The 26,775-nt window shown below is 31.5% G+C and overlaps 1 protein-coding gene across 1 annotated transcript in view; it reads left to right on the top strand.

Moving 5' to 3' along the window:
- Window positions 1–24,403, top strand: part of LOC100167974 (hypoxia-inducible factor 1-alpha) — a 53,726-nt gene extending 29,323 nt beyond the window's left edge. The window contains exons 8-12 of the mRNA XM_008187875.3: window positions 17,840–18,270; window positions 18,507–19,014; window positions 19,146–19,396; window positions 19,808–20,055; window positions 22,513–24,403. Of these exons, the coding sequence (XP_008186097.1) occupies window positions 17,840–18,270; window positions 18,507–19,014; window positions 19,146–19,396; window positions 19,808–20,055; window positions 22,513–22,767 (1,693 nt within the window). The 3' untranslated portion in view covers window positions 22,768–24,403. The remainder of the gene's footprint in view (window positions 1–17,839; window positions 18,271–18,506; window positions 19,015–19,145; window positions 19,397–19,807; window positions 20,056–22,512) is intronic.
- The last annotated feature ends 2,372 nt before the right edge of the window (window positions 24,404–26,775 follow it).

Below are 26,775 nucleotides of genomic sequence, written 5' to 3'. Positions count from 1 at the left end.
AATTATATCTTAAAGTATGTTAAAATATTGCGTATGCATCCTCTATTATAACACAAATGAATACTAAAAAAATAAATATAGTATGTAAAAAATCAAATATTATTATAATAAATAAAGAACTAATATTGAAAATTTGAAAGTAACATCCTTTTTGAAAAGACTTTATTAAAATTTGCCTTGATTACAATATTGTAATTGGAAAAATATGTGTCCTGGTAATTTTTAATTTTAAAATTACACTGGTATATATATATTTTTTATCTTCTACCTATTTATAATTAATATAAGTAGCTATTTAGATATTTACTAATTTGATATTTTAATAAAAATTGTATAATATCTTTAAATAGAATTTGATAAATTATTTTCTTTATACCTACATATCGATAATAATATGTCAAATGCATTCATTATGATTATCATCATTGTTTTTTTATTTAATTATTCCACTATAGGAATCTAATCTAGTAAATAGTAATGTTATTTAGATGTAATTATGTATTTTAAAAGCTATTGTGTAGGTTATTGTATTAATAAAATATTAATTTTATTTAATATAAAAAATATGTTTGAATAACAGTATAACATTGTTCTTCTGGTAAAATATTACCTATCAGTATATACTTATTATAATATTGTAAGTTCCTTAATTAGTTTTCAATAGTAATATTTGAAATAAAATATATTAAATGTATCATAATTAACTTAATGTTTTTATTAATGATAAGGTTATTTTTTATGATATCATAAATAATACATATCTAACACACATTTAATTAAATAATAATAATGTAGAAATCTCGAGCTACCAATATAAAGCTAAAAAATATTATAATATAAAATGTTATAATGTAGGTTATGATATTTATACTAAAAATGTTGTTACGATTTCACGGCGCCTGATATAGGCAATTCTAGTACATCAAAATTATAAACTATTATAATATGAGCGTATTATTGGAGTATTTATAATCTACAACTATGTACGTCATAAATACATAATAGTATTTGAAGCTTTAATGTAAGGAGTTTATTTTTGTGCTATGAATTAAAATATAATTTAATGAAATGTTGAGATTTCCTTGCCCTTACCCAACCATATTACCTACATGTTTGCATATATATATTAAATTATTCATGTGTGTACATTTGCCTAATTAACGACTCGTTTGTCCGAAACTAGCACAACTAAATTGTTTTCGTACAAATTTAAAATACCCATGAGAATAAAATAACATTGAAAAATGTCTGGTGCACATTTATAATGTAGGTATAGTTTTATTGATTCACGTTTCTACTAACTTTACTGTTTTAAATTATCTTCCACGGTGTTCGGGAAAATGTTTTCTTCTAGTCCCATGTACATAATAGATATTCGAAGTTGTTTGACAATGTGTATTTGTGTACTCTATATTTGAATCATCATTGGCCATCGTTTTTGACAAGACTTCGGTGTGTATCCAATTTCTTTATAGCCTTGCGTTTAAATATTATGCGTACCTACCATTATGGTTATGCGTATTAGTAATATCCGTTTTCAGTTAGATTTGATTTATTCACAACATTGCACAAACAACTTTAATTCGTCAGTTGAACACTCAAATCAATCGTTTTAAAAAATCAGAAATTTGTGATTTTTTAAGTCTGCCATAATATAATATTTGCAGCAACGTTTGCGTCATACAAGTGTCAAATATAAAAGAATTATCGGCCTCCATGCTGACCTTGCTATATAAATGATTGTCACAGACTACACAAACAAACCCAAGTGCATTGATTATTTTAATGTGCACAAACGAGTTCTACTAATCATAAATATCCTACTACACATGTAGATATTGAAATAAGTTTGCGCTATCGAGACCTCTACAGTTTTTTAGTAAATATCTTTACATTTTTTGTCACTTTATGTAAGGAATTGATGCGCTATGAGGGTTATATAATAAGTTATCACTCATCAGTCATCAAATATCGCATGGACACATAATATTATAGTAATATATTGTCCATCAATATTGATAGATTTAAATCTAAGACTTGGCTTACCTAACTGTGCGTTCGTAGTAATGTTATTTATAGTATATTAGAATTCAATTTTTCTTTTTATATACCTTATAATATCTTATGTTATAGCAAATTGTTCTAACAGTCTTATTACACGATCTAAAATTTTCAAATACAATTTTCTATTGCTTTCTGTTCTGCTGTAACTTGTGTAGTTGTATGGAATTGGCTTTACTTTCTTTTCACGTGTGTATTCACAAAAATAATGTGCGTGTAATAAATTAGCTTTTCATAAACGTGTATAATTCTTAGAGGCATAATATAAGTAATAAACGAGTATAATGTCGTATTACGTTTTTAATATTATTATAAATAAAAAACATTTGCCTATAATTCATGTGTATTTTACTAATATCTTATTCAAAAAATAAAATATATATAAAGAAAAAATTAATCATTATTATGCAAGAAAAAAATGTTTTACCATCTAACCTGGAAATTTAAAAAAACGTGCATTTTAACTAATATTATAATTTTAATGAAATCACCGACCTTATAATAATTGGCCACATACAAATTCCATTGTAATATTTAATCTGCCACTTCCAGTGTTTGGTAAAATAACTTTCAAATATTAAAAGAAAGCAAATAATGAGATAACTATTTGGATTCAGAAAATAAATTTTGTAATTATCATAACTGTATTTCTTATTATTCCATTTGATAATATTGTAAATAGATTATTACTCAGCGACAGTGTGATATTTAACAACTCATAGGAATATGTCAGTTATCATTTTTAAATATTTTGTTTTTATTGTTTATTCTAAGCACTTATTACGTATTTTAGCAATGTATATATGAATATAATATTATACCTCAATATGTTAAATAATTTCAAACAAACATTGTATGATTATTTTGATAGATTTGAAGTGATTTATCTATACTGAAATGTTATAATACTTAATGTTTCTAAAATAATTTTGCATACAATTCAACTCTCATAAGTAAATTATACTGAAGTACATAAGTTAAATTATCTGATATCTATAAACTATAATAATAATAGGCAAGTTAAAACAAGTTGAGTGGAGTAAATAGATTAAAACAATTAAGTGATAAGTACCATAGTGTAACTAGTAAATACAAATTCTTACTATAAATTATTTTCTCAGAGTACCTATTAAGTGTATTGAACTACGAAAAGTAGTTTTTTTATCTTAAGAAATTATTCGCATTCATTTGTTTAATTGTGCGTCTTTATTAGCTGACATAATTATGGTACCATATTTATAATTTATAATAATATATGGTGATGTATTTATTTATAAATATTAAACGCATATTATAAATTATAATCACGTATGCTATTGTATAATTTATATACAATAATTTATAATCAACAAAATACAATCCTTTATAATTTCCCATTTAAAGAATTTTAGGTCTACTCACGCTTTTATTAAATTCGGATAGATTTAAATATAACTATATTTATCTCAGCAAACATACAACACGTTATGTAAAATTTTCTATCAAATTCTAAATTGAGTATAGTGCTGCAGTATTGCTTTTAAAACTACCTAGTAAATATTCTTTGGTATTCGTGTTCTTGTGAAATCTATTAGTTTTTTTTTGTATTTGTGCCATAGGTCTACTACCCTCGATTTATACAATGAATAATGTAAAAAAAAGATTCATATTATGATGTTTTATTTAAATTATATTCATCTGATTTATCTGATCTATCACGTTGTTCACATCTTTATATACTGATTATTGTAGACAAAATAATGTTGAAATATCATATGAGATCCTATTCAATATAGTATTATGATACTTTGTGCAATTACAAATTTATTTTTTTGTTTTAATAAATAATGGAATAAAGTGTTCCTATAAGTTCACTTATACGAATCATAAATAACAATAAAACAACAAATCTGAGCATGCATTAACGAATTTCCTACGTATTTATTACATAAAACGAGTGTATTTTGTTGAAAGTAAATAATAATATCGCATTAAATATGCCCACAAACATACAGAGTTCCTATAAATTTTCTATGCGTGTACCCGGTACTTACAACTTAATATATTTTATTGTTTGAAATGAATTGTAAAATGTGTATATCGCCTAATCGAATTCGATAGGTATATTATGTTCAAATTTACATATATTTCACATCTACGTAAAACACGTGATTATTTATTATTGGCTACTATATATATATATATATATATTGTATATTGTACGAAATAGTATTAGAATATTTTATTAATTTAATGTCAATAAAATAACATAATATTAGAGACAACTATACATTTATAGAAGTAATGGTATAGTTCAACAAAATCGTAAAATAATTTTTTAAAAAAAATCAACAATAGTAATTTGTGACCACGGGCAACGGAAGTACGAATGGATGGATGGATGGATGCATGGATGGATGGACGGACATATAAGATATTCATTCTATGTACCTATGTAATACAGAAACCTTAAATAGTATATAATGCATATGTTAAACTTTAAACAATATAATATGATTTGTTCAGAAATATTTTGACGTTATAAAATGAACATAATTTTTAAGGCAATTCGTTTCATACAACAATATTGCATTCAAACAGGTATTGGAAAATTTACATTAGGTTTATTAAAGGTCGTTATTATAATTATTAGTGCAATATGAAATTTGTTAATATTTAGTTGCATCTTATAATATTTTTCTGTTAATATAGTATTTCAATGTATTGATATCCAATTTATTGATGACTAACATATTTGTCTTGCATGCCACTATTTTCAAACAAAATGTTTACTTACCACTTAAAACACAGTAACATTGAAAAACAATAATTATAAAGAAAATAATACAATAAATATTTGTTGGATAATGTATAGGTACCTACATATATGTGTATTAATAGAAAATAGAAAACATTTTTTCATAAATAATTTTTATGTATATCATAATATCTATGTCTTATTATACAATGTTTTTGGATGTAGCTACCCGTGTCCTGTGTCACAGTTGTAATTAATGTTATTTTTTAATAAGTCTTATGCGCATTCGTGCAAGCCGTGTACCTGTTCGAAATGCTTTCACGTGGCTTCATTATAATATAGTGTGCCTAGAAAATATACGGTTTGTTACCTCTGGTCGAGTCTATAATAAATGGTTAATTTTTTGTAATATCAGTATAAAAATAAAGTATAAAGCATCGGTTAATTTTTTATATAACATATACTTAAATAGGTATAATAAGTAATTAATACGTTTATTATAAGTGTTAACTATGATTTATATTTGTTATACGTATATAACAGATGTCGACTTCGTAATGATTCGGTCGGTGATTAATTGTAATTTTGATTTTATCAGCATCATTTCAGATTTTTAAAGCAGAAATTGTTGAGTGTATATAAAAATATATATTTATTGATTCTATTACTTAACGTTAATACACTGATATAATTTTGAAACACACACAATACACATCCATCTTATAATATGACGGGTTAATTGTTAAAAAGCAAATTCGACTAGTCAAGTAGAATACTTGTGCCTAATATATATTGTGTGAATTCCACTAGTATTCATGTTTTTTTATAAATTTTCTCTTGATTTTATTTAAACATTACAATTTATATTATAAACTTAATATTAGGAAATATGAATATAATTACCATAATAACTAAACCAAGTTACCTATAATATTAGAAAAAAATTCTACGAAAATATAATCACATATTATTGTATAGTAAAGTCCGATAATTTCCTGATTCTGATTAATTATAAAAAACAACTTTAAATTAGTAATTTAAAAAAACTTTCTCTCTTTTTTAATGATCTAACTCAATATTCAGAAACAATTTGTATTATCATTTTATTCTAATTTATACTTGTTTATTTTTATCATTTTGTTTATTAATATTCATACAGTATTTCTAATGGTTTTAGAGTTATCTACACGAAGAATTTATAGTTGATTATTAATTATTATAAATGAGTTTACTTTATCAATATTTTTTTTATAACTTATGGCTCAGTTTTATATTAACCTATTTTTCTTTGGGGTCTTAATCCTAGATATATAACTGTTTTATAAATATGTTTCGTACATATTTAATTTTTCTTTCCCACCCTTAATAATTTATTTACAGATGATTCATTCTTATATTTTTACTTAGCTTAATTGATTAAGGCATAAAAAAATAAACTGTTGTGATTTTATTATTTAAACCTAAGAACAATTGTTGATTATGTCATGTTTTAATATGTTATGGCACTAAAAGTAGGTACCTATTGTCTTAAACTATTTATCAATTTTTAAAATTCCAAAATCAAATTAAACTGATAGTGTTTTTTTTAAGGATTTCGCGTTTATGGATTTTTGTATTTCCTACAATAATTAGAGTAGTTATAATGTACCTAGTGCGTAAATAATTGGGCGGTACTTTTTTTTTAATGTGTGTTGTCCTCGTCAATTTGGTTTTTTGCTGCCTATTTCTGATGTTAAGATGGTGCATTTGTAAAAAAAATGTATCTGTCCTATATGCACGTAGAATAGAGTAAAACTCTCCATATTTCACTCATCATAACAATTGTAATAAAGGTAATACAAAAGGTAATGAATATAATATGTGTGTTATTTCTGAAGCTTTTTCAAAAAAAAATATTTTCAGTTGTAAGAAAGTACTATAGTATTTATTTTTAAATTTTTTAGTTATTTATAATTATTAATAATTAAAAAAAAAAGCTTCCATCAAAACACATAATGTTATTCCGTATATAGTTGTTATAATAGGTTTAAATACATTAATTTCAACAAAGTACTTAAACTAACTCATGTGCAGAGGACACAGCTATAATACTGGTGCAGTGCTATTTTAACTGTTATATTATTCACTGTCAAATAATATAAATTTAAAACTGTGTTTTAAACTTTTTAATATCGTTTTTCATCTTGTACAAATGTACAATATACAATCGTTGCAAAATGATCATTTTATCGTATAAAAAATTGGACTTTCGCTTGACCCTTTGAGTTTAGACAGTTTAATGTGGTCATTATTGATTTTAAAAACTCAATGTAATTTTACTATATATACTAAAACACTATTGCTATATATTACGATTTTTAATGAGCATTATGATATTTACGCTTTACCGACTTAATGCAACCCTGTCCAAACGAGTTTCTCTTGTAGTTCTGTTGTTTTACCTCCATGAACATGAACTATGAATATATTTTCAGCACATACAATAATTATGTTTTAATGAACATCATAGTTCGACGGGTCAGCTGAAAACTGAACCCATACATCTATAATATATGATAGAACATAATATATATCTACCGCTGGAGATAACGTTTACAGCTCTGAAATCTTTCATAATTTTGTTATGTTAAAGGCTAACCTGCAGGTGATTTTATTTAGATAAGATAATAATAACTATGTTGTGTTAAATAGATATTTAGTGAGATCCAAACAATTTTTTTATTGTAAAAAAAATTTACATCACATATGTTATTTCCTTATACAATCATTCGTTCCGTATAAGCGTTTCATAATTTGCAATACATATTGTAATATTGTAAAGCATACGTATATAATATTGTAACAACTTATAAAGGTACTTATAATATAGGTCTATATACTACCATGATGTATGGCACAACAATATAATATCATTTTATTACGGAAAAACAAAATCCAAATCATATAATATAATAACACGCGTAGATGACGTTTATTCTGTGAACACCGGCGTCATCAGAGGTGTAAAACGTTATTTGTCTGGCCTCTCGTACGAATCGTATAGGTACTATAATATTATGTGCGTTTGTGTATAGAACTATAGTAGATTAGCTGTTTAGGTAGATGAGATAATATAGGCACCACGAGTACATGCTTGCGTTCGCCGGATTAATCTAGATATTCCGGCCGAATATGACTGACGGTGCACTTAATTCTTAATAATATACTTAATATTGTACCTACGCTGCACCATGGTATGGTAATGGTAGTTTTAGAGATAACAACGTTGCGCCGAAAACTTATCCGAAACTACATCATACACCTATTACACCTATCGACGAGTGGTGAAAAGTTAATTTGCTGTGAGATTTATCGCTGCTGTAGAAAATATAACGGCGCGCAAGCCATAAATTAATGCTTGAACGTTTTTTTTCACGATTGCGACTTGTCCGCATAGTATATAGTATAGTCTACGGCATAGTGACGTCGCGGTCGATGTATAACTCTATTTCTGAACGGTTCTAAAATTAGCGGCCCGCTTTGTAAAAATTTTCTCCAACAATCAAAACAAGGCCACACGCTCGCCTTGACTAACTTCTTACCACCGCCACTCGTTAGAATTTTTTTTAATTTTTTAATTTTTTTTCTTACCTTTATATACCGCGTTGTTTACTTCCCTCCCAGTATCAGTATATATTAGTACTTTCCGTCCAAAACGCGCTGGCGGGTGGGTTTCATTTTCATAGATCGAACCCAAAATAAATAATATACCTAATTGTTTTCAACTCTTCGCCCGTTATATATAGGTAAATATGATGGCATAAAGAAATATTGTGCTATATTCATATAAGTACTTTAATTAGTAATTACCATATTATGTACACTGAAAACATCATTCAGACGAACGATGATCATACGTACAATATATTATTTTTAAGTCTGTATCTCAACATATAATATATATATACAGTAGGTACATGATGTCTGTTGGCAATTCTGTTGAGCTTGAACATTATGTTTACGATCGAACAATAAAATTCAAGTGTAAACACATTACGTTTGTTACATGTTATATTATTTGGTCATAAAGTTCATAACTTTAAAAAAAATATATTTTCATACCTGTTAAAAAGTAAAATACAATATTATTTACAAACTTTTTAATTTCGATGTTAAGGTGGTAGGTACGCCTCGTTTGAGTATTGTTTTATATTTAAGTATAATTGACGTTTAATTGTGTGCCAATTGTGACGTTATAATTGTGTATGATGTTATACATTTTTTTAGTTAATAAAAACCAATTTAACAAATTATAAGAGTAACAAAAAAGTAGTAAAGTCGTGTTAGTATGAGATTTAGAAAATTTAGATGTATGGTACAATTTTTTATATAATGCATGTAATTTTATTGATTGCTTATTTTATTTACTAAATATTCATATTTTATACTAAATTAAGTAAACTATTAATTTTTCAATCTTACTTATCAGATTATTGAATGAAAACTAACCATTATTTAGCTATTTAAGTATAGGTTCCTAATTTGTTTTATTATGGATTCAGTGCAATTATTTTAAATAAAACGTCATTTTTTTATAATTAACGTCTCAAGCTTAAACATACAATTGTGATAAATTTCATTTGTAGGTACCTCTGGTGTTTAAACTTTTTTAACTAAAAAGTTCACATTAATAAATAATAATTGTGTAATGTGCATATTCTATTTAGAATAAGGTAACACACTTAAAAATAATTAAGTTAGCCTTAACAAATATATTTTATATATATAACCATATACACCAATGTGTATAAAAACATATTTATCTTGGGTCATATTACCTAACTTTTTTTTTTTTGGTACATTGGTTTCATTAAATACCTATGTGTTGTGTGTACGCACGGTAAATTACAGAAACATAATGCTCAAAAGATAATGAATATTCATTATTGAAATTATGTAAAAAAAACAAAATTAAAATTTGTTAATTTTATGTATACTATTAACAAAATGTAACCAGTAGATTAAATATAATATATGTAGGTAACTTAAGCTATTAATGCAATACTATAAAAGAAATCAATTTAAGTTGGATTCAAGGATGGATGAAATTATCCCATACCTATCTAATCAATTTTCATATCTTAAACAATTATTATATTTATAATATATACTTGGCAATGTAAATTTGTCTGTTATTTTGAACCAAATTAAATTAATATGTAGTCTAATACTGTGCTTTACATTTATCGAACGGTAATATTCGTTATTAAATTCGTATAGCTCAATACATGATTTTATTATTATATATTATATATTTTTATTCACGACAAACTAAAATTAAAATTTATTGTAGTGTCGACGATACATATTTCATTCGTGATAATTATATTGTGCCTAATGGTCATTGCCGTTTGAATTACCTGCAGTATAATTAATTCTATTAGGTATGTCAACGAATCAAAATGCATAAATATAATTAATTTGTAATACACTTCGTGTACCTACCTAATAATATATTATAGTAGCCGGTCGTGTATAAAAAAAAACTGATAAAATGTTAATTAAATATTACAATATGACAAGGTGTGTTCTGTTTTTGCAAATATACCTAATTCGAAATTGTTGTGTATACAATGCTTAAATAAATATATTATTATATATACATAGATAAAGAATTAAATGTACATTTTAGTGGCATTGTTTTTCGTTTACCCACGACTTTAATGAATTGATTTTAATTCAGTTACAATAATAGTTTTACTTTTAGGTAATACTACACACATTTAGCAGTTACGATAGCAGTTTTTGTCACAAATTAATATTATAGCTTAAATATTTATTTTTCATTTTTTATTATTGTAGAACAGTTTCTTTTCACTGGACTGACTAAATACTTTACAGTATTTACTCCTCTGACGTAATAGACATGTGTAAAAAAAATATTTTATATCCCCGAATTGAAAGTTTTGACATAGTTGGGTTGTATTATAGTTGGTATCATTAAGACGAAATATTTTCCTTTCCAAGTAGTCCGGCAAGTTTTTTTATGATAATTTATACGATCTAGGTTTAAATGTTGTGGTTCTCTTGCATAATTATTAACATCTATAATCAGTATAATATGCCTTCGGCTTGACGCGTATGAAAAGCTATATATTTCTTTCTGAACGTTGTCACAGTTGTATTTGGTTTCTAAACGTTTTAAAGTTTTTTTTTTTAGTTTTGTGAAATCAGTTGGTTCATAATTCGTAACAATATGTTATAGTGGACCTAACGATTACACGGGTTTTGTATAATTCGTGTAACTAACATCAATATTCATATTTCGTGTTAATTAGATAGGTTAGCGTGTACTTCTTTATAATATATAATATATATATATATTATTTAGGTACCATCATAAAACGAGCTAATTTATTGTTTCTTTAGGTGACATTTAATAACAATAAAAAGTTTAAAATGTAGCGTCAACGAGTGTGGTCAATAAAAAGTCACTGAACCAAAATCTGTGAGAAGTTGGTCAGGCGTTTTATATTAGGTATGCAGTGATACAATAAATCAGGATCGTGCGCACACCCATTTTATTAAACATATTCGCCGTCGCCAATATACATACTCACAATACATACGATATATACATATTGGAGCAGGTCGTAGCCAATACAAATAAAACTAAATATTTTGGACGCAGGTCAGAAAATAAAATATTTTTGCCGAGAAGATGTTGTTGTTTACGTGCAATTCTTTAGTATAGTATTTACTAATTACTAGGTATAGTCTAAAAGAATTAAACCTATTCGTATCATAGCGTATCACGCCGTTAAAGATGATGGTAAAATAGGTTTGCCATGACTTAGTTAAAAATGTCTGGTTTCATGTAGTCCTGTATGTAGGTTTTTACAATTTTAGCTTCATCGCTTTTTACACAAATCATGTATATTATATAATATACACTCTACTTCATTGGATTCGAATACAGTCATACATGCATACAGACATCTATAGCTATATAGTGTTATTATAGTATTATAGTCATGTATTATTAATAAGTTGGCATAATTTAGTGTAAATAATTATTGAAAATCTGTTGCTACCTACTAACATATTGTCTAGGAAAATTTAACGTGTATTTACGTTTCCCTGCATATTATAGGTATCTAAGACCTAAGTAATACATTTTTTCTTAGTCGTAATTTTTAATTGACGACCACACTGTTTGTTTCTAGACTACAAACTTAAAATTGAATTAATCATTGTAGTTTATTATAAATTAACAAATAGTGTTCATTTATAATCGTTTGATTAAATTTATATTGATTTGGTATTATTTGGGTTCAAAAACCATTATATTTTGATAACACTATTATGAGCTACCTAATTTAATATAGATATACTAAAAATTTAATTTATTATTTATTAAAAGGTTTTCTAATTTACTTTAAATCTGTTTTCTATATCATTTAAGTTCATCATTAAAAAAGATCATAAATCTTTGATAATATAATAATGTAATAGTGTTATCTGTTTGTAAATCATTTTTTCCTCTTTAACAATAATATTTTAGACTTGGTAGGTACATAAATTATATTATGTATGTTAACTTAACTAATGTTGTATCTGATTGCTGATAATATGTTGTTTATATTTTTACCTGCACAATTATCATGATAAATAATATAATAGATTTACAATATAATATTATATAAACTATTAAACTATAATGTTATAAATCGTAAACGGGTTGCAGTTGGCGTATTATTGCATTATGCCATATTTATTATATTATTACACTTTTTTAATATCGTATAGGCGTACTCGTTTTATAATTACTGTTATTTTTTTTGCTAAGAAAACGGGAAAAATACAACAAAAAAAACTATGACGTATATTTCAGATATTACTTTATATATAGTATAGAACGTCATGTTTTTAAAATGATTTTAATGCTGACTGCGATATCTTATTAGTTATTAGGTACAACCGAGTCACGGAGAAAAAAAGTAAAACTACTAATACGCATTACCTGGTCGTATTAATCATTAATTATAATAACATTGTGCATTACAAGTATAACATCTTTAACATACACCGCCGCCCCTAGATTAAAATCCAGTTTTGGTTGTTGCGCGTTTTCTGCAACCAATTCGAAATCGCGTGGTATTATGATGAAAATACACGAAAATCGGGTTCGCTCCGAAGGATCTATTATATTATTATCATTATTCCCGGATAGGACGAAACGTGTGACGGTGACAAGACGTTCCAAACGGCCTAGAAACACATCATATATAATGTATTCACAAATTTGTAATTATTTCAACGCGTAGTCGGCGTACACCTCTACATATATAATATAAATATATACAATATAGTGTAATTCAGCCGATGTATCTTTTTAACAAACTAATGCGCAGTCACCGAATATCTTAATTTATTCACGTGTCAGACATACACAGTTTAGTTTCAGGCACGCAAAGATCGAAAAGTCTTTTTTGTGCCGAACACAGTAATAATAGTGATGTGTAAAAACCATCGTTAAAATATGAAACGCCGTCGAGGAAACCTGTGTTATACATAAATTTCGGTCGGAGTTTTTTTTGCATATACATTTTGGTTGTAGTTTTTGTTGTTGTTTTTTTAGATCAATACTGTGTTGGAAAATGTTGTACGTTTAGAGATGGTAATCTCTGCGTAAACACCCATTGACCCGAAGTAATTGTCACAACTTAATAATATACGATTTGATGTATTTTATACGTCATAATGCAGCTGCATACACTTGATGTGAGAGGTTGATTGTCATTCGTTATACATTATTATATAATGCCACCTATAAAGATATTTTGCGGAATTCGCGGGAGGTTTCCATTAATTTGTGTTGCCATCGTATAAGGATTTTTTTTGCTCTGCAAAACAGATTTAGGACAGCCGACCAGCCGAGAATATCACCTTCCAATATTTTTGTTGTTTTTTCTACCAATCATCATCTAATTTTATGTCCAACGTCGCCGTAGAGTGAGAGTGAGTGATTACGGTAGAGATATTATAATTTCGGAACTGGATTTGTTTACGAAAATGCGCACTTCGCTATTTTAAGATCACTGCATGTCTCGAACCGCTGTGGGTGTTTCATTTACATATTATATGCGTAACTTAGACTGCGCCTGGACCAAGACCGGTAACTATACGAAAAAAACTATAAAAAAAAAAAAAACAATTATATAAACATGTATAATATAACGTAGAGATGCACATATTATATTATCGTTGTCGTCATCTCGTTGTGTCGGTTTTCATATTCGGTTAGGTATACTCTTATTAATGATATTATGTCGAACGCAAATAATCATTTATATATATATCATATGTTTTTTTTTGTCCGCGAGAAAAAACGAATCTCGATCATTCGAAGGCATATATTATGCATGCAAATTATTGTTTATTACGTCCACGTGAGCGGGCGAGTGGACATGGTTCTATAATATCATATTACAATTATAATGAAACCATAATCAAAATCAATAAAAAATTAAATAATTCTGGCCGACTGAGCGGCGCGTATTGTCATTATAAATATGCATAGTAGTTTGATGAATGCTTTAAACCAACCGCGGCGGCGTGTGTAATATTGTCTATACTTGTCTAACATATGTTTCGTGTCTCCCACCTACTTGCGTTTGTGTTGTGTATATTTATATACCTACAATCAATGGCCGTGTGACTGTATAGAAACTATGCCTATAGTATAATTATGGAGGTTTTCAACGTCGTCGGTTTCCGAACGTTCGATCAATACAAAGTTTCGTACGATAATAATATCACTTTAAATTATAATTAATAATTATGATGCGTGTGTCGTCGACGAGATTCGTGTCGTCGTCGGATCGTTAAAATTCGTATTTTTCGAAAAGTTTTGCGGCAAATGCAACAACCGTGTACGGTTAAACATATACCTACTTATGCTTTAATGGGGTATACATTATATATGCCAATATTGGCATTGTTCAAAGCGCTTTACATAATATTATGAGATGTGCTATTTTTTCTTCTTCCAAGTGACTATTTTAAATCATTATGCAACAAAAACGTGTCTATGTTTATATCAACGTGTGTAATTACAACATCTTCCTTACGGCTGAAAAAATAAAATATTGTCTGCAACACATATTATAGTATTGCATGCATATTACACTTACTGTACCTACTTACACGCGTATCAAACGCTCGGTAAAATTATCATTTAAACGTACATAATTTTATTCCTTGTAACGAGTTACTTGTGAATGTCGAATGACTTATTATTTTTTATTTTAAATTTTGTGCGTTGTGAAACGAAAATGTCTATAGAAAACGAAATATTATAATAAGTAATTTGTTATATTCTACCTATTTATCGATAATATCGGGTTCGCGGCGTATATTGACTCGGTGTTAACTGTTAAGTTATATTTTACTAAGTATAGGCGATTGTTATTTAAAAATTATATTATGTGAAAAATGCAATTTTTTTATTTAATGTTTTTATTGGGAGTACCTATACTGCAGTTATACTAATTATTATTATGATATTGTAATATTCTCCATGGTTTATCGACGTGTATCGACAGGTATAATATTGGCTATTGCTATATAGTACGCTACAACGTTATCAGCGCATTGAACACGTGAATCGTAAATGTTCAATTATTATTATTGTATACGAGATAAATTTCGACTAAACGATGATAATCGAAATACATTATACGGTGCACGATTCCGTTGCCGGTAGGTGAGCGCTCGTAATGGTGGTCACTCTGTGTAACAGCTGTCGACTGGTCTAGTCTAGACTTGAATAATATTATTCAGTTGCGTGCTAGCTGCCAGTTAATTTTTTCTAAGTTTCGTGTGATCTCTCGTACACTTTTAAAACGAAAAGCATTAATTTTTGTTTTACTTTTTTTTTAATAATAGATCTAAAGTTTAAATTCCTATTAGCAGTACAAACGTTTAAATTCATTTTATTGGAATTTTCATTACTATTATTTTAATTTAAATTATTATTTTACTTTTATAAGTTTTACTCTGAGGTAAATCTAATTGAAACATTATTAATTACATTTATATTTAACGTCATTGCATTTTGTTTTGCTCTCACCGAATTTAAAATAATTTCTTCTTTAATATTATGTGTTTATATAGTGTTAGAAGCTTAGAACGGTTTTTAAAACGAACATTTAACTCTTTTCATTTAGTTATTCGAAATAGTTTCTGTACGAATACTTATATAGTTATGTGTTTTCTTTTTTATTTTTGCACAGACGCATGTCTTTTTATGGATAATGTCAATCAATTTACCATTTTTGGTCGTATCTACTAACTCTATAATAATAAAAAAGAAACATTTTCACAGCATGACGTAACAATGCTTTAGAATTAAACTGGTATCATCGTTCCATCAAGTGTATTCAGTACGCATAATAAAACAAACCATTTAGAAGATAATATAATTGTTTAATTTTTTTTTTTTATATTTTCTTCTGATATTACATATAATATATTAAGTATAAAATTATCGGTTCTCTAATACATTAAAATGTAACAACACAATGTAAATGGTACTGTATAAATTGTTATTATCATAAATACTATTTTTCAATATTTTAATTTTACATTTCCACCTACTCCTGCACATGTATTAAGTACGTTATAATATGCCAATTGTACACATTTATTTGTGTGGCATTTGGCTCACGGTTCGGACGAAGTAGTGTGCGCGGGAATGTGGTCCGAATTGTAAAGCCGGTAGTTTAGCTATTTAAACTCGTAAAATTATTTTCTGTTAATTAGTGAAATATTTTTGTTTCTTAAATTTTTTCATCATCGTCGTCATTCGAAAGCTTTATAGTTTGAATTTTTGTTAGCAATTCGTATTCATGTAAATGTCAGCAGTTAACAGTTCGTTGACCCAGTCGAACATAGATTATTCCTATTATTATTATATTAAATTAATACACTTAAACGTCTTAAACACGCATTACAATGTGCGTTTAGGCATAAAATATATCTAGTTAACGTATTGAAGCTTTATTATAGCTGTTGCGAAATAAACAACCTTGGTATGGTTTCCCATAAAGTATGAATGAAATTGTTTATTTTTAATGCCGATTAAATGCATAATGGGTAGGGAATTAAATCTCTCAGATTGAAATATCACTCATCGGTTGTAACTTGTAGATGAATAACTAATCTGCGGAAGTGTCTTAAAAAAAAAAAAATTAATCCTTTAAGCATAATATTATAGTGAAAAAATGATAGTAAAAAAAAAAACACGTAACGGTCATGGCTTAATTCGATCAAAAATCGATAATTAGGCACATGAAATTCACAAACATAATATTATATATTATTATACATTGTTGTAATGCTATATTATAGTGATTATATTATCATCACGTTGATTATTCGTATATACGGCAATAGGGCAATTAAAACGTTGCCGCTACTATATGGGTATCTACTGATAACGAAACGGTGCACCTAATAGAGATATAAGGTTACCGAACGGCCTTGAACTTTTCCGTTGCAAAAGCCCCGCCGAAATCTTCAAACCGAAATCCGCTGAGCACGAGACACGCCGTCGCAATATAAATACACACACACACACACACACACACACACACACACACACACACACACTCTCACACCACTCATATTATACAGTACAATTTAGTTGTACTCGACGTACATGTTTCGGACGCCTGATCTGCATCCTATATAGGTACATTGTACTCTCGTGTTACCTCTGCCGCTGTATTTTTTTATTTTCTTACCGTGAACTTCTTACCGCGATGGCAATCGAAAATAAACGTCCCAATTGGCACATTCTTGTCGGCCGCCGGTTGCCAAGTAGGAGAGGAAAAAAAAGGAAGGCAATTAGAGCGAAATAAAATAAAATGTAAACCGATAACGTAAAATAAAAAAATAAAACAATACCAAAAAGATAATATAAGTGTAAACTATTCGAAAACCGAAAATAGGCATATTCTTTTTTAACGGTTCGATATATTGTTTGCGTCTTTGCAGTGGCGTGGAACACGGCGACGAGATCTACTCACTTTGCCAGCTATCGCCTGTCGTCAACAAGCCCGCCGTCCAGGACAAACCTTTGTCGATTCCGCCGCCGTCGCAGCAGCAGAAACAGCAACAACCGCAGCAACCAGCCGCGGTCAAGAGACCGTCGTCCACGGACAAAGTGTTCAAGCCCAAGTGCTTGGTAGACTCGGCCACGTTCTTGTTACCGGCCGGCAATGGGCCAGTTTACTTGGACGTGAACGGCGACGGGAAGCCGAGAACTGCACCGCAGCAGGCCACGTCCACGGCCAGCGTCATCAAGAAGAAGCCCGAACCGTGTTCGGAAAGCCCGAAAGCCACTACGGCCAAGATTTTCGCCCCACGGACCGAAGACATGAACAAGGGGTTCCTGACGTTTTCGGACGACGACACGGGACTGACCAGTGAGTGTATACACCATATAGCCGGTTTTTGTTTGTATACTACGCTGAAACCTCTAAATATCGGAAACTCGGTCGCTGAAATTTTGTCCGCTATTCAGAGGTGTCCGTTTGGGGAGGTTTCTTTGTACATATACTTTTGTTACAACGATTTGTCCCGACGACAATTGTTCTTTATTCGCAACAGCGCCACGCAACGCGTTTAATCAATTTTTTATCGCTAATTTGTTGGTTTTTAGTGCTCAAAGACGAACCGGAAGACTTGACCCACTTGGCCCCAACGGCCGGTGACGTGTGTGTGCCGCTAGACACTTGTGGTCTTGGGCACCTTGGTCTGTTCATGTCCGATGTGCTCGACGACCTCATACTCACCGACTGTTCACTGGCGCCGTTCGACTCAATGTCGGCGCCACCGTCGTTGCATGACGCGTACTCGTCGGCCTCCCGGTCTTCACCGTCGGTGCACCACCTAAACCACCACCAAGGCAGCGACGACCTGTCACAGCACGCCGTCGCCGACCTGTGCGACCCGACCATGTCCTCGCTGCTGGGCATGGATCTGGACAACAGCCCCAACGACCTGGACCTGGACCTGTCGCTCAAAAACCAGTTCATTCCCCTGTACGAGGACGACCTGTATCCGCTATTGTCGGACGACCTACTGTGGGGAAGCGGCGATAGGTCGCCATCGCCCAAACCACTGTCGGCCGCGACCAACCGCCACGACGGTAGCAACAAATGCAACTGGTGAGTGACGTACGGGTTAATTGCAAAAACCCGGGGGAAATTGGGCTCCGGGGGTGGAAATGACAGTCGATGGTTATTTTTTACAATGAGCACACAGTCCTATAATCGTTGTGTGTATTATTTTCACATAGGCATTTGCCGACGACGGAAGACGACGTCGGGCAAAACGCAATCGACAGAGACGCGCCGCCGTCTCCAAGTCTGGCCAAGTTACTGCAGAAGACCGACACGGACGCGCTGCCTTGCAGACAACAGCACTTTGACAGCGGTGGCGGCCTCCTGCACATGGACGGCGGCGACTCATGGGGGTCTATCAGCAAAATGTTGCACCAGCGGTACAACTCAGGCGGTTCCTCCTCGGTCGAACAGACTGCTGTGACAGGTGAGGGTTCCGTCATTGGATGCGTACTTGTTATCATACTCTAGGGGTCTTTTGACGATGCAGTTTAGAGCAACTGGATTACCAGTTTAGCTAACTGGGTATTAGTTTGTTCGCTCAAACTTGTAAACAATTTGCTGAAAACGGCATCGACAAAACACGCTTTATATATAATATTTATATATATGCGGGGTTGCACGAACAATCACTAAACATTTAACGAATCATACACGATTTAGTGGCCTTAGATCGGTTCGTTAAATTTTATCGAACCATTAACTACAAAATTTTTTGTGCAACCCGGCAATAGTAAACTATTACCGTCGCACGTTTCGACGAACGGTCTTGTGCTGTAGTATAATAATATATTATGCAGTGCTAATCGTTTCGGGCTATTGTCATTTTGTTTCGCAGATCACCGCCACAACCATCACAACTCTCTACGACAACCGCAACAACAGCAACAGCAACAACAGGAACACTCGGACTGCAACGGGTCGGCGGGAGGCGCCAGGGCCAATTGCGGCGGCGTCAAGCGGACCGGGCCGAACGCCACCGCGGCCGCGGCGCCTTCGTCGTGGAAACGGTGCCGGCAAGAGGAGACGGCCAAACAGGGCGCCTCCAACAGCGTGCTGATGAACCTGCTGGTCAGCGGTTGCGACGTGAGTGCCGGTTACGTGTGTTTCACGTCGCCAAAGTCGAAAAACGCCACGGCGGCCGCGGTTGCGTCCGTCGCGTCCCAACAGCGTCATTCGCGTTTTTACGAACAGCATCAGCGGCGCAACGTGACGGCAAAGTGACCGCGTGTATAGTGCGGACTTGCGCGTGCGCGCTCACGTGTTGTTATAATATAATATTATCGTAGGCGCAGACGAACAGCCCAGGATTCTTTTTTTGGGGGAGGGTACCGAAGGGTGTTCCCGTCCTCCCATGATATTTTATTAAAATTAATGGTATAATATATGCTTAGTACCAACTATAGGTACTCATTTTTCGAATCGGAGGATTTGGCAGCATTTTGGGGGACCAGCAGCAGTCCCCCCCCCACCTCTATTTGCGCCGACGATATATTGTACATTATGTGGGTCGTGCCCGGTAGGAGTAGGATATTTCGACGATTCCCGTAAACACAATGCGTCTACTTACTCCCGCTGATACCTATATAGGTGCATCCTGTACATAATAATTCACACGTGAAGACGTATGCGCGTGCGCGTGATTGATCCCGTACCTGTCCGTTTAGCCGAAGTTAAAGCGATGCGGTTTAGATACGAACTTTAGATATGTGTATATTGTGTATTATTGTATAACACGAGAGCAACACTCGTGCGCCCTTTATCTTCCGCGTATGTATAGTTAAAAACACCCGTGTTCGTTCAGGTACAGAGCACCGCGGAGGAGGAGCAGAGAAAACGGGCGCGATTTTCGTGGTGGTCACGGGGCTCGTTTTCGTCCGGGGATTATATAATATTATAGTATAGTTAGTATACACGACACGTGCAATATAATGCATATAATATAACAATAATAATAAATATGAAAATAATACACCAAATTTGTTGATTCTTAGTTGAAATAAAAACGAACAAAATATATATCTAAATATAATAATATATGTCATATATATTATGTAGCTAACACTAGAAGTCGGTTGTATTATATTCGTTTGTAGTTATTACTCATTCTACCATAATATGATATTATAATAAACGTTATATTATTATGATTATGTACCAATATACGTCAGACGAACGACGTTTTCAGATCCTGTGTTGGTGCATCCGTCAACGACTCTGTGAATTGTTTAATGTTTATTATTACTTGTTTATTATACACATATATATATATATATATATATATTTAATTTATGCTATATGACATATAGTTATAATATTTTATTTTGTTTTAAAAATAATTTTGTCTATATAATAAAGAACAAAACATTTTGGTTTTTATTGCTCTCTTGATCCTTTCAGTAGTAGTAGTAATAGTAATCATCGTAGTGGTGGCTAAAACCGTGTACCCCTTTGACTCAGCCTGGATTGTGCGTCCCCGCAACATTTATCGTTTTTTCATGCAGGAATGCACGATGAAAAAAAAAAGAGTAAAATCTATGGATTTTCTAAACATTTCGTGACACGTGGCTGAAACATCGGAAAGTGTCATTGTCTAGTATTATAATTGACTAATATTTTATTCGTATGTTATTCGTCAATGCAAAAAAAACGATATTAATCAAAAAATAATCATTCAGGTACCGTGTCGGACGTAAATCAAAATTTAAACTGGTCCGTGCGAGTCAACAGCTTTATGCGCCTGTATATATATACTTGCGGTTTTCTGAAAATTCGAGTTCCTGTACTCGCCCGGATTATTGGGGGCGACGGCCCTTGAGAGAACGCTGCGTCGTTCAGAGATATTCAGATTCGTATACTTATAATGTCCCATTAACCCTTGACGCGGTCGCGTTCGTCACCAAAAAGACTATCCGATCGCAGGTGTACAACGATATAACTACACGTTGATATCGGTAACTAAGGTGCACAGAAATTCGAGTGGCAGCGAAACGATTTCGATCGAACCAGCCGTATAGACACTGTAATGTCAAAGAGGGACACCACCACCATACGGTGTATATAAAAATATCTGTTGGGAAATAATGCACGTAGAGGGTTAGGGACAGAGTGAGAGAGAAAGAGAGAGAGAGAGAGAGAACCACTTTGCCGTCACGTAATATGCGATATCACTGTTCTGTCATGGTAGAGGGTGCAATTACGCTTATATAGGTCGTATGTGATTTACGCCGCTTGGATATGTGGTCAAACCGTTGTCCGGACTTCACTCGTGAAAGACTAAGAAATTTTGGTATCCGTGACCCATTACGAAATCGTCGATATACTATATCTCTATTGTCGTATCACGAACGTTTTCTTCTTAGCGCTTCGATTTGAAAAAAAAACTTAAATACATTTTTACAGCTAAGCCCGACGTAGGTTAAAATAAACGATTGCGCCGCGGAGTGACGACAGACTAGCCCCCCTCCCCCTCACCGCTTACAATTATTATTTATGTTTTGTTACTGACGAAGAATTTTAACGTTTTATTGTTGTCCTGTCTAGGACGACGCGGGAAAATCGATGGCCGGCAAGAACTCGATGGTGAAAGACGGTTCGCAGCCTAGGCACCGGTCAAGGCTAAAGGCGGTCTCGTGTCTGTTGGACCCGTGTAGCGCGGCCATACCGTCACTGATGGACCTGACCGCGCACGACTACGACGTGAACGCGCCGGCGGGTGGTGCACTGCTCCAGGGATCAGAACTCCTGAAGGCCCTGGAAATCGGAGGAGGAGGTGGCGGTAACATAGCCGCGGCATAGTTTCCGGAGGAGCAGGAGCAGGAGCAAGTGAAAAGGATAAACTAGTTTTCCGAGCAGTAATCTATATTGATATACTCCGCGTATATAATCACACAAACATACGTATATAATATTTAGTACCCATCATATCCGGACATAAACTCAAAACGACATACTACCATTTTGCTATCTAATAATAGAATAATATTATCATGATAATATGCACGCTAAGTTATTTTAATTTTTGTTGTTGTTTTTTTTTTTAATTTTATCGCTCGTCAATAATAATATAAATAATAATAATAATAATTTAATTATGTTGTACAACGATTGCGCGCAATTATTTTGTGGAGGACAGAGCAGAGGAGAGCAATCCGTCCGCAGTCTCATCTCACTATACCTACTTATATAGGTAAAGCGTCGACGGGTCTCGTGGTCTGAATTCAGCCGAGCTTGATCCTCCGAAAAACCGTAGCGAGTCGCTACAAGCAACGAACGATTTCATAAATTGTTGTTGTTGTCCTGTCCGCCATAAATCGCGCATATAACTGTTCTCATTATTTTTGTTATTAAGCCCCCTCTCCCCAGATAATAATAATGTTTGCCCTCGATATGTGCTACCTCCCCTCTGCTCCAAGTCTTCTTATTTACATTACATACAATCTAATTATGATATATTCTTATATACTAACCTCTTCCAGTATATTGTTTGCGTTTACCATTTTAATTTTTTGATTTTTTTTTCGATTTTCTTTACACCGAAAAATATTACGCACTGCCCACGTGTATCGCTGGTTTCGGGATAATGTGCTTGACCCCGCGAAAACAATTTTTATTTGATTATCCATTATATTATATGTACTGCATTTTCCCACAGAGTATACCGATATCATTACTACTATAATAATTATTATTTTTATTTTTACTACTATTATTATCATCGTTGTCAATGAGAAACTTCTTACAACTGATCTTTTAATATTAAGTTTAAAATTAACATTTTTTCTACGTCGAAAGCAAACTTCATAATCTCTTTTTCGGTTACCGAAATTTACTTAATAATAATAATATGTACCTACCTTTATATATTATGTAATCTTAATGTTTTAATTTTGTAATGGAGGGGACGAATGATGCAAGAGCGCAGTAAAAACTATTTAAGAGCCGTTACTCATAGGTACGTACGTGGACGATTAAGTAAAAATAAAAATGATAGGAGAATTGAAAATTATTGCAATGTGCTGTAAATTTTATTTTCACGCCGTCTGCCACTGTTACGTGCATAGTGCCTATTTTATGGTATAATATACGACTGCTCTTAAATTGTTTGTACTCGCGGCCAAAGGATACAATTTTTAGTGAACGGTGATGGTTTTGTGTAAGACACGTCCGAATGCTCAAATATTATTTTGTATAATTCTTTTTAAGATGGAAAAATTATATTTAGTGATGTTTATTAAGGGACATTTATGTGAGTGTAAGCGTATAAGATATTTTTCGATACATTTCTTTATTTTGTTAACTTTTTTTTGTTTTTGATTTGATTTTTTTTTTTTTTCAAAGTAGTTATTTTAGTTAAGCAGTTTGCATTGTTTGCTATACATTCATATAATATACATTATACATAAATAAATAAAAATATTAAATATTATTATTATATACTTAGATACGTTCTTCTAAAATATAATGTAAATCATATAACCATATTATTATACATAATATTATTATATTATATATTATATATTACAATCGAGTTCAGTCATGTATTTCCCGTGAAGTCTCTGCTACTAATAATCACACGCCCCTTGCCCAAAGTCTTCCATCACGACGGATTCGTATTTTATAATGTAATATCGTGCTGGTATGACCTTTGGAACCTCGGTACGGTCTACAAAGCTATTTCTGCATACCCGTTGCGTACCACTTGTTCACCTACCTGTAACCCCGAGAGCCACAATATACATATTATATTATTATGTATTTTATAACAGTTTACAGTAATAATATTAATAATATAATATGGTTGATCGCGGTCGTCAGCGGGGTTCGTGTCGAGCTCAACTCATCCTTTTCCTCGTTAATGGATGCATCCTCATTTTCCAATGGCCGCGATGACAAAAATATTATGTCCGTCTCGTGCGGGTAGGTCCCACAAGAAGTGAACCGCTCGCGGCATTCGGCCGGGGTCGAAAGGTCTGAGCGCCGCCACTTATTTACGTCGTAATTATGTTATAATATAGTGATTATTAATTATTTTATTAATATAATTATTGCCCAGGTACACTGTTTGATAATATTATATCATCATCATTATGACGCGCATGCGAAATAAAACGCGTAATTAGCAAATAGCTCGGTGGGGGGGGGGATTGCGTTATTATCGCGTTGATGTATAATTATACCTATATTAATAATAATATTATATTAAGAATAATAATATAATATCGTAGTCGAGTTTTTTTAATTGGATTATCCAGTTCAGAACCCGTCGACCACGACTGTTATGTTTTTCGCCTTTTCACGCGCTAACGTAGTGAACGCACAGGTATATACAGGTGGTACCTACTACTTAACCCACCGTCGGATGCTGTACCTACCTATATAGTATAAGGTCTATTAAATTTTGTTTTTGTGTTACATAAAATCATTAAATTGTGTAACTATGTACAAATTACCTACCTATACAACCTACCTTTTATTTTATTTTTTAAAAACACAGACGGCTGGCTGATTACTGATTAGACTTGTTGTTTAATTAAAAATATTACCTGCCTACCTATATTTATATATATATGTATATCTATATTATAATGTCTACACCTATGTTCACGCACCATTAAATCAATGTGCGATTTAATAACGAATTTAAAGCTGAGCAAAAGATAAACTGTTTGTTCAACATCTAATTACCTATTTAATATATATTATTATATATAGATACCTATTTATATAGTAATTTATTATTTTAATATAATACCTATGTGCGCGTGTGTGTTTTCGTGTTTGTTTATAGGAAATAATATCTGATAGTTATGCCACATTATTCAAACATAATATTATAATACTTCTTATAATTAATTTACAAAGATAACGTATACCTAATATTTATTTGAAAAAGAAAAAAAAGTTTGGAGTTATCTTTTAAAATATATTTTTTCGAGGAACGACGAGTGGTTATACTATACAGTGTGATTCATCAAGCATGTGCTCAGTGCTCACACCCAAATATTTTCTTTAATAATGCATTTATTCAGATTTTGATTCTTGGGATTTTTAAATAGGTACCCTTAGATTGAGAGACCTAGAAATTCTAGAAATTCACAAGAATAAACCGGTGTGAAAAATAATGCTCTGGGATGATTGGACCATATTATTTACGTGGTTCATTATCCCAGTACGGGATTATGTGGGATAATTTCAAACCGGTCTAGTTTATCGAATTTCTACCTTTTTTGAATGAAATCTCCCACCCATTGTGTACTGAAAAATAATTTAGTGGATTATTTTTTTAAAACTTGATGTATCTTATTGAAAATACGAATGAGTAACTTTGTGTAGGGCCATGATAATGGGTTTGGAAGATATAGGGGCTATGGTAATTTGAAAATGGTTAGTAATCTACAAATATTATAATTTATAAAAATGGTCTAAGTAGGTATAGACAAGATATCTGTAGTACTACATTCGATATAATATCTATTTTTAAATTTTGTAAAACTATTTTGAACTATTAATTGCCCATATAGTATAAACATTTTTATAATAACTGAAAAACTGCTCGTTCGTATTTTAAATTAGATATAGAAATCAAAAGTTTCAAGACAATTAATCAATAAATAATGTACAGTAAAATATTGGTGGGGGGAGGGTTATTTTAAAAACAGAAGTTTGTATCTCCACGATACACTCCTTAAATAGTAAAGTAAATTTCAAAAGTTTGAAAGTATGGACGTCTTTAAGTGTATTTAGAAGTTTTAAAAACCAAAATTTGAATAAATTAATTATTAAATGAAAAAATGGGTGCGAGCA

The sequence above is a fragment of the Acyrthosiphon pisum genome, chromosome A1 (genome assembly GCF_005508785.2).
Source record: "Acyrthosiphon pisum isolate AL4f chromosome A1, pea_aphid_22Mar2018_4r6ur, whole genome shotgun sequence".
Classification (NCBI taxonomy): domain Eukaryota; kingdom Metazoa; phylum Arthropoda; class Insecta; order Hemiptera; family Aphididae; genus Acyrthosiphon; species Acyrthosiphon pisum.
The sequence above is the reverse complement of the archived record's forward strand: the minus strand, read 5'-3'. Positions and strand labels throughout refer to the sequence as shown.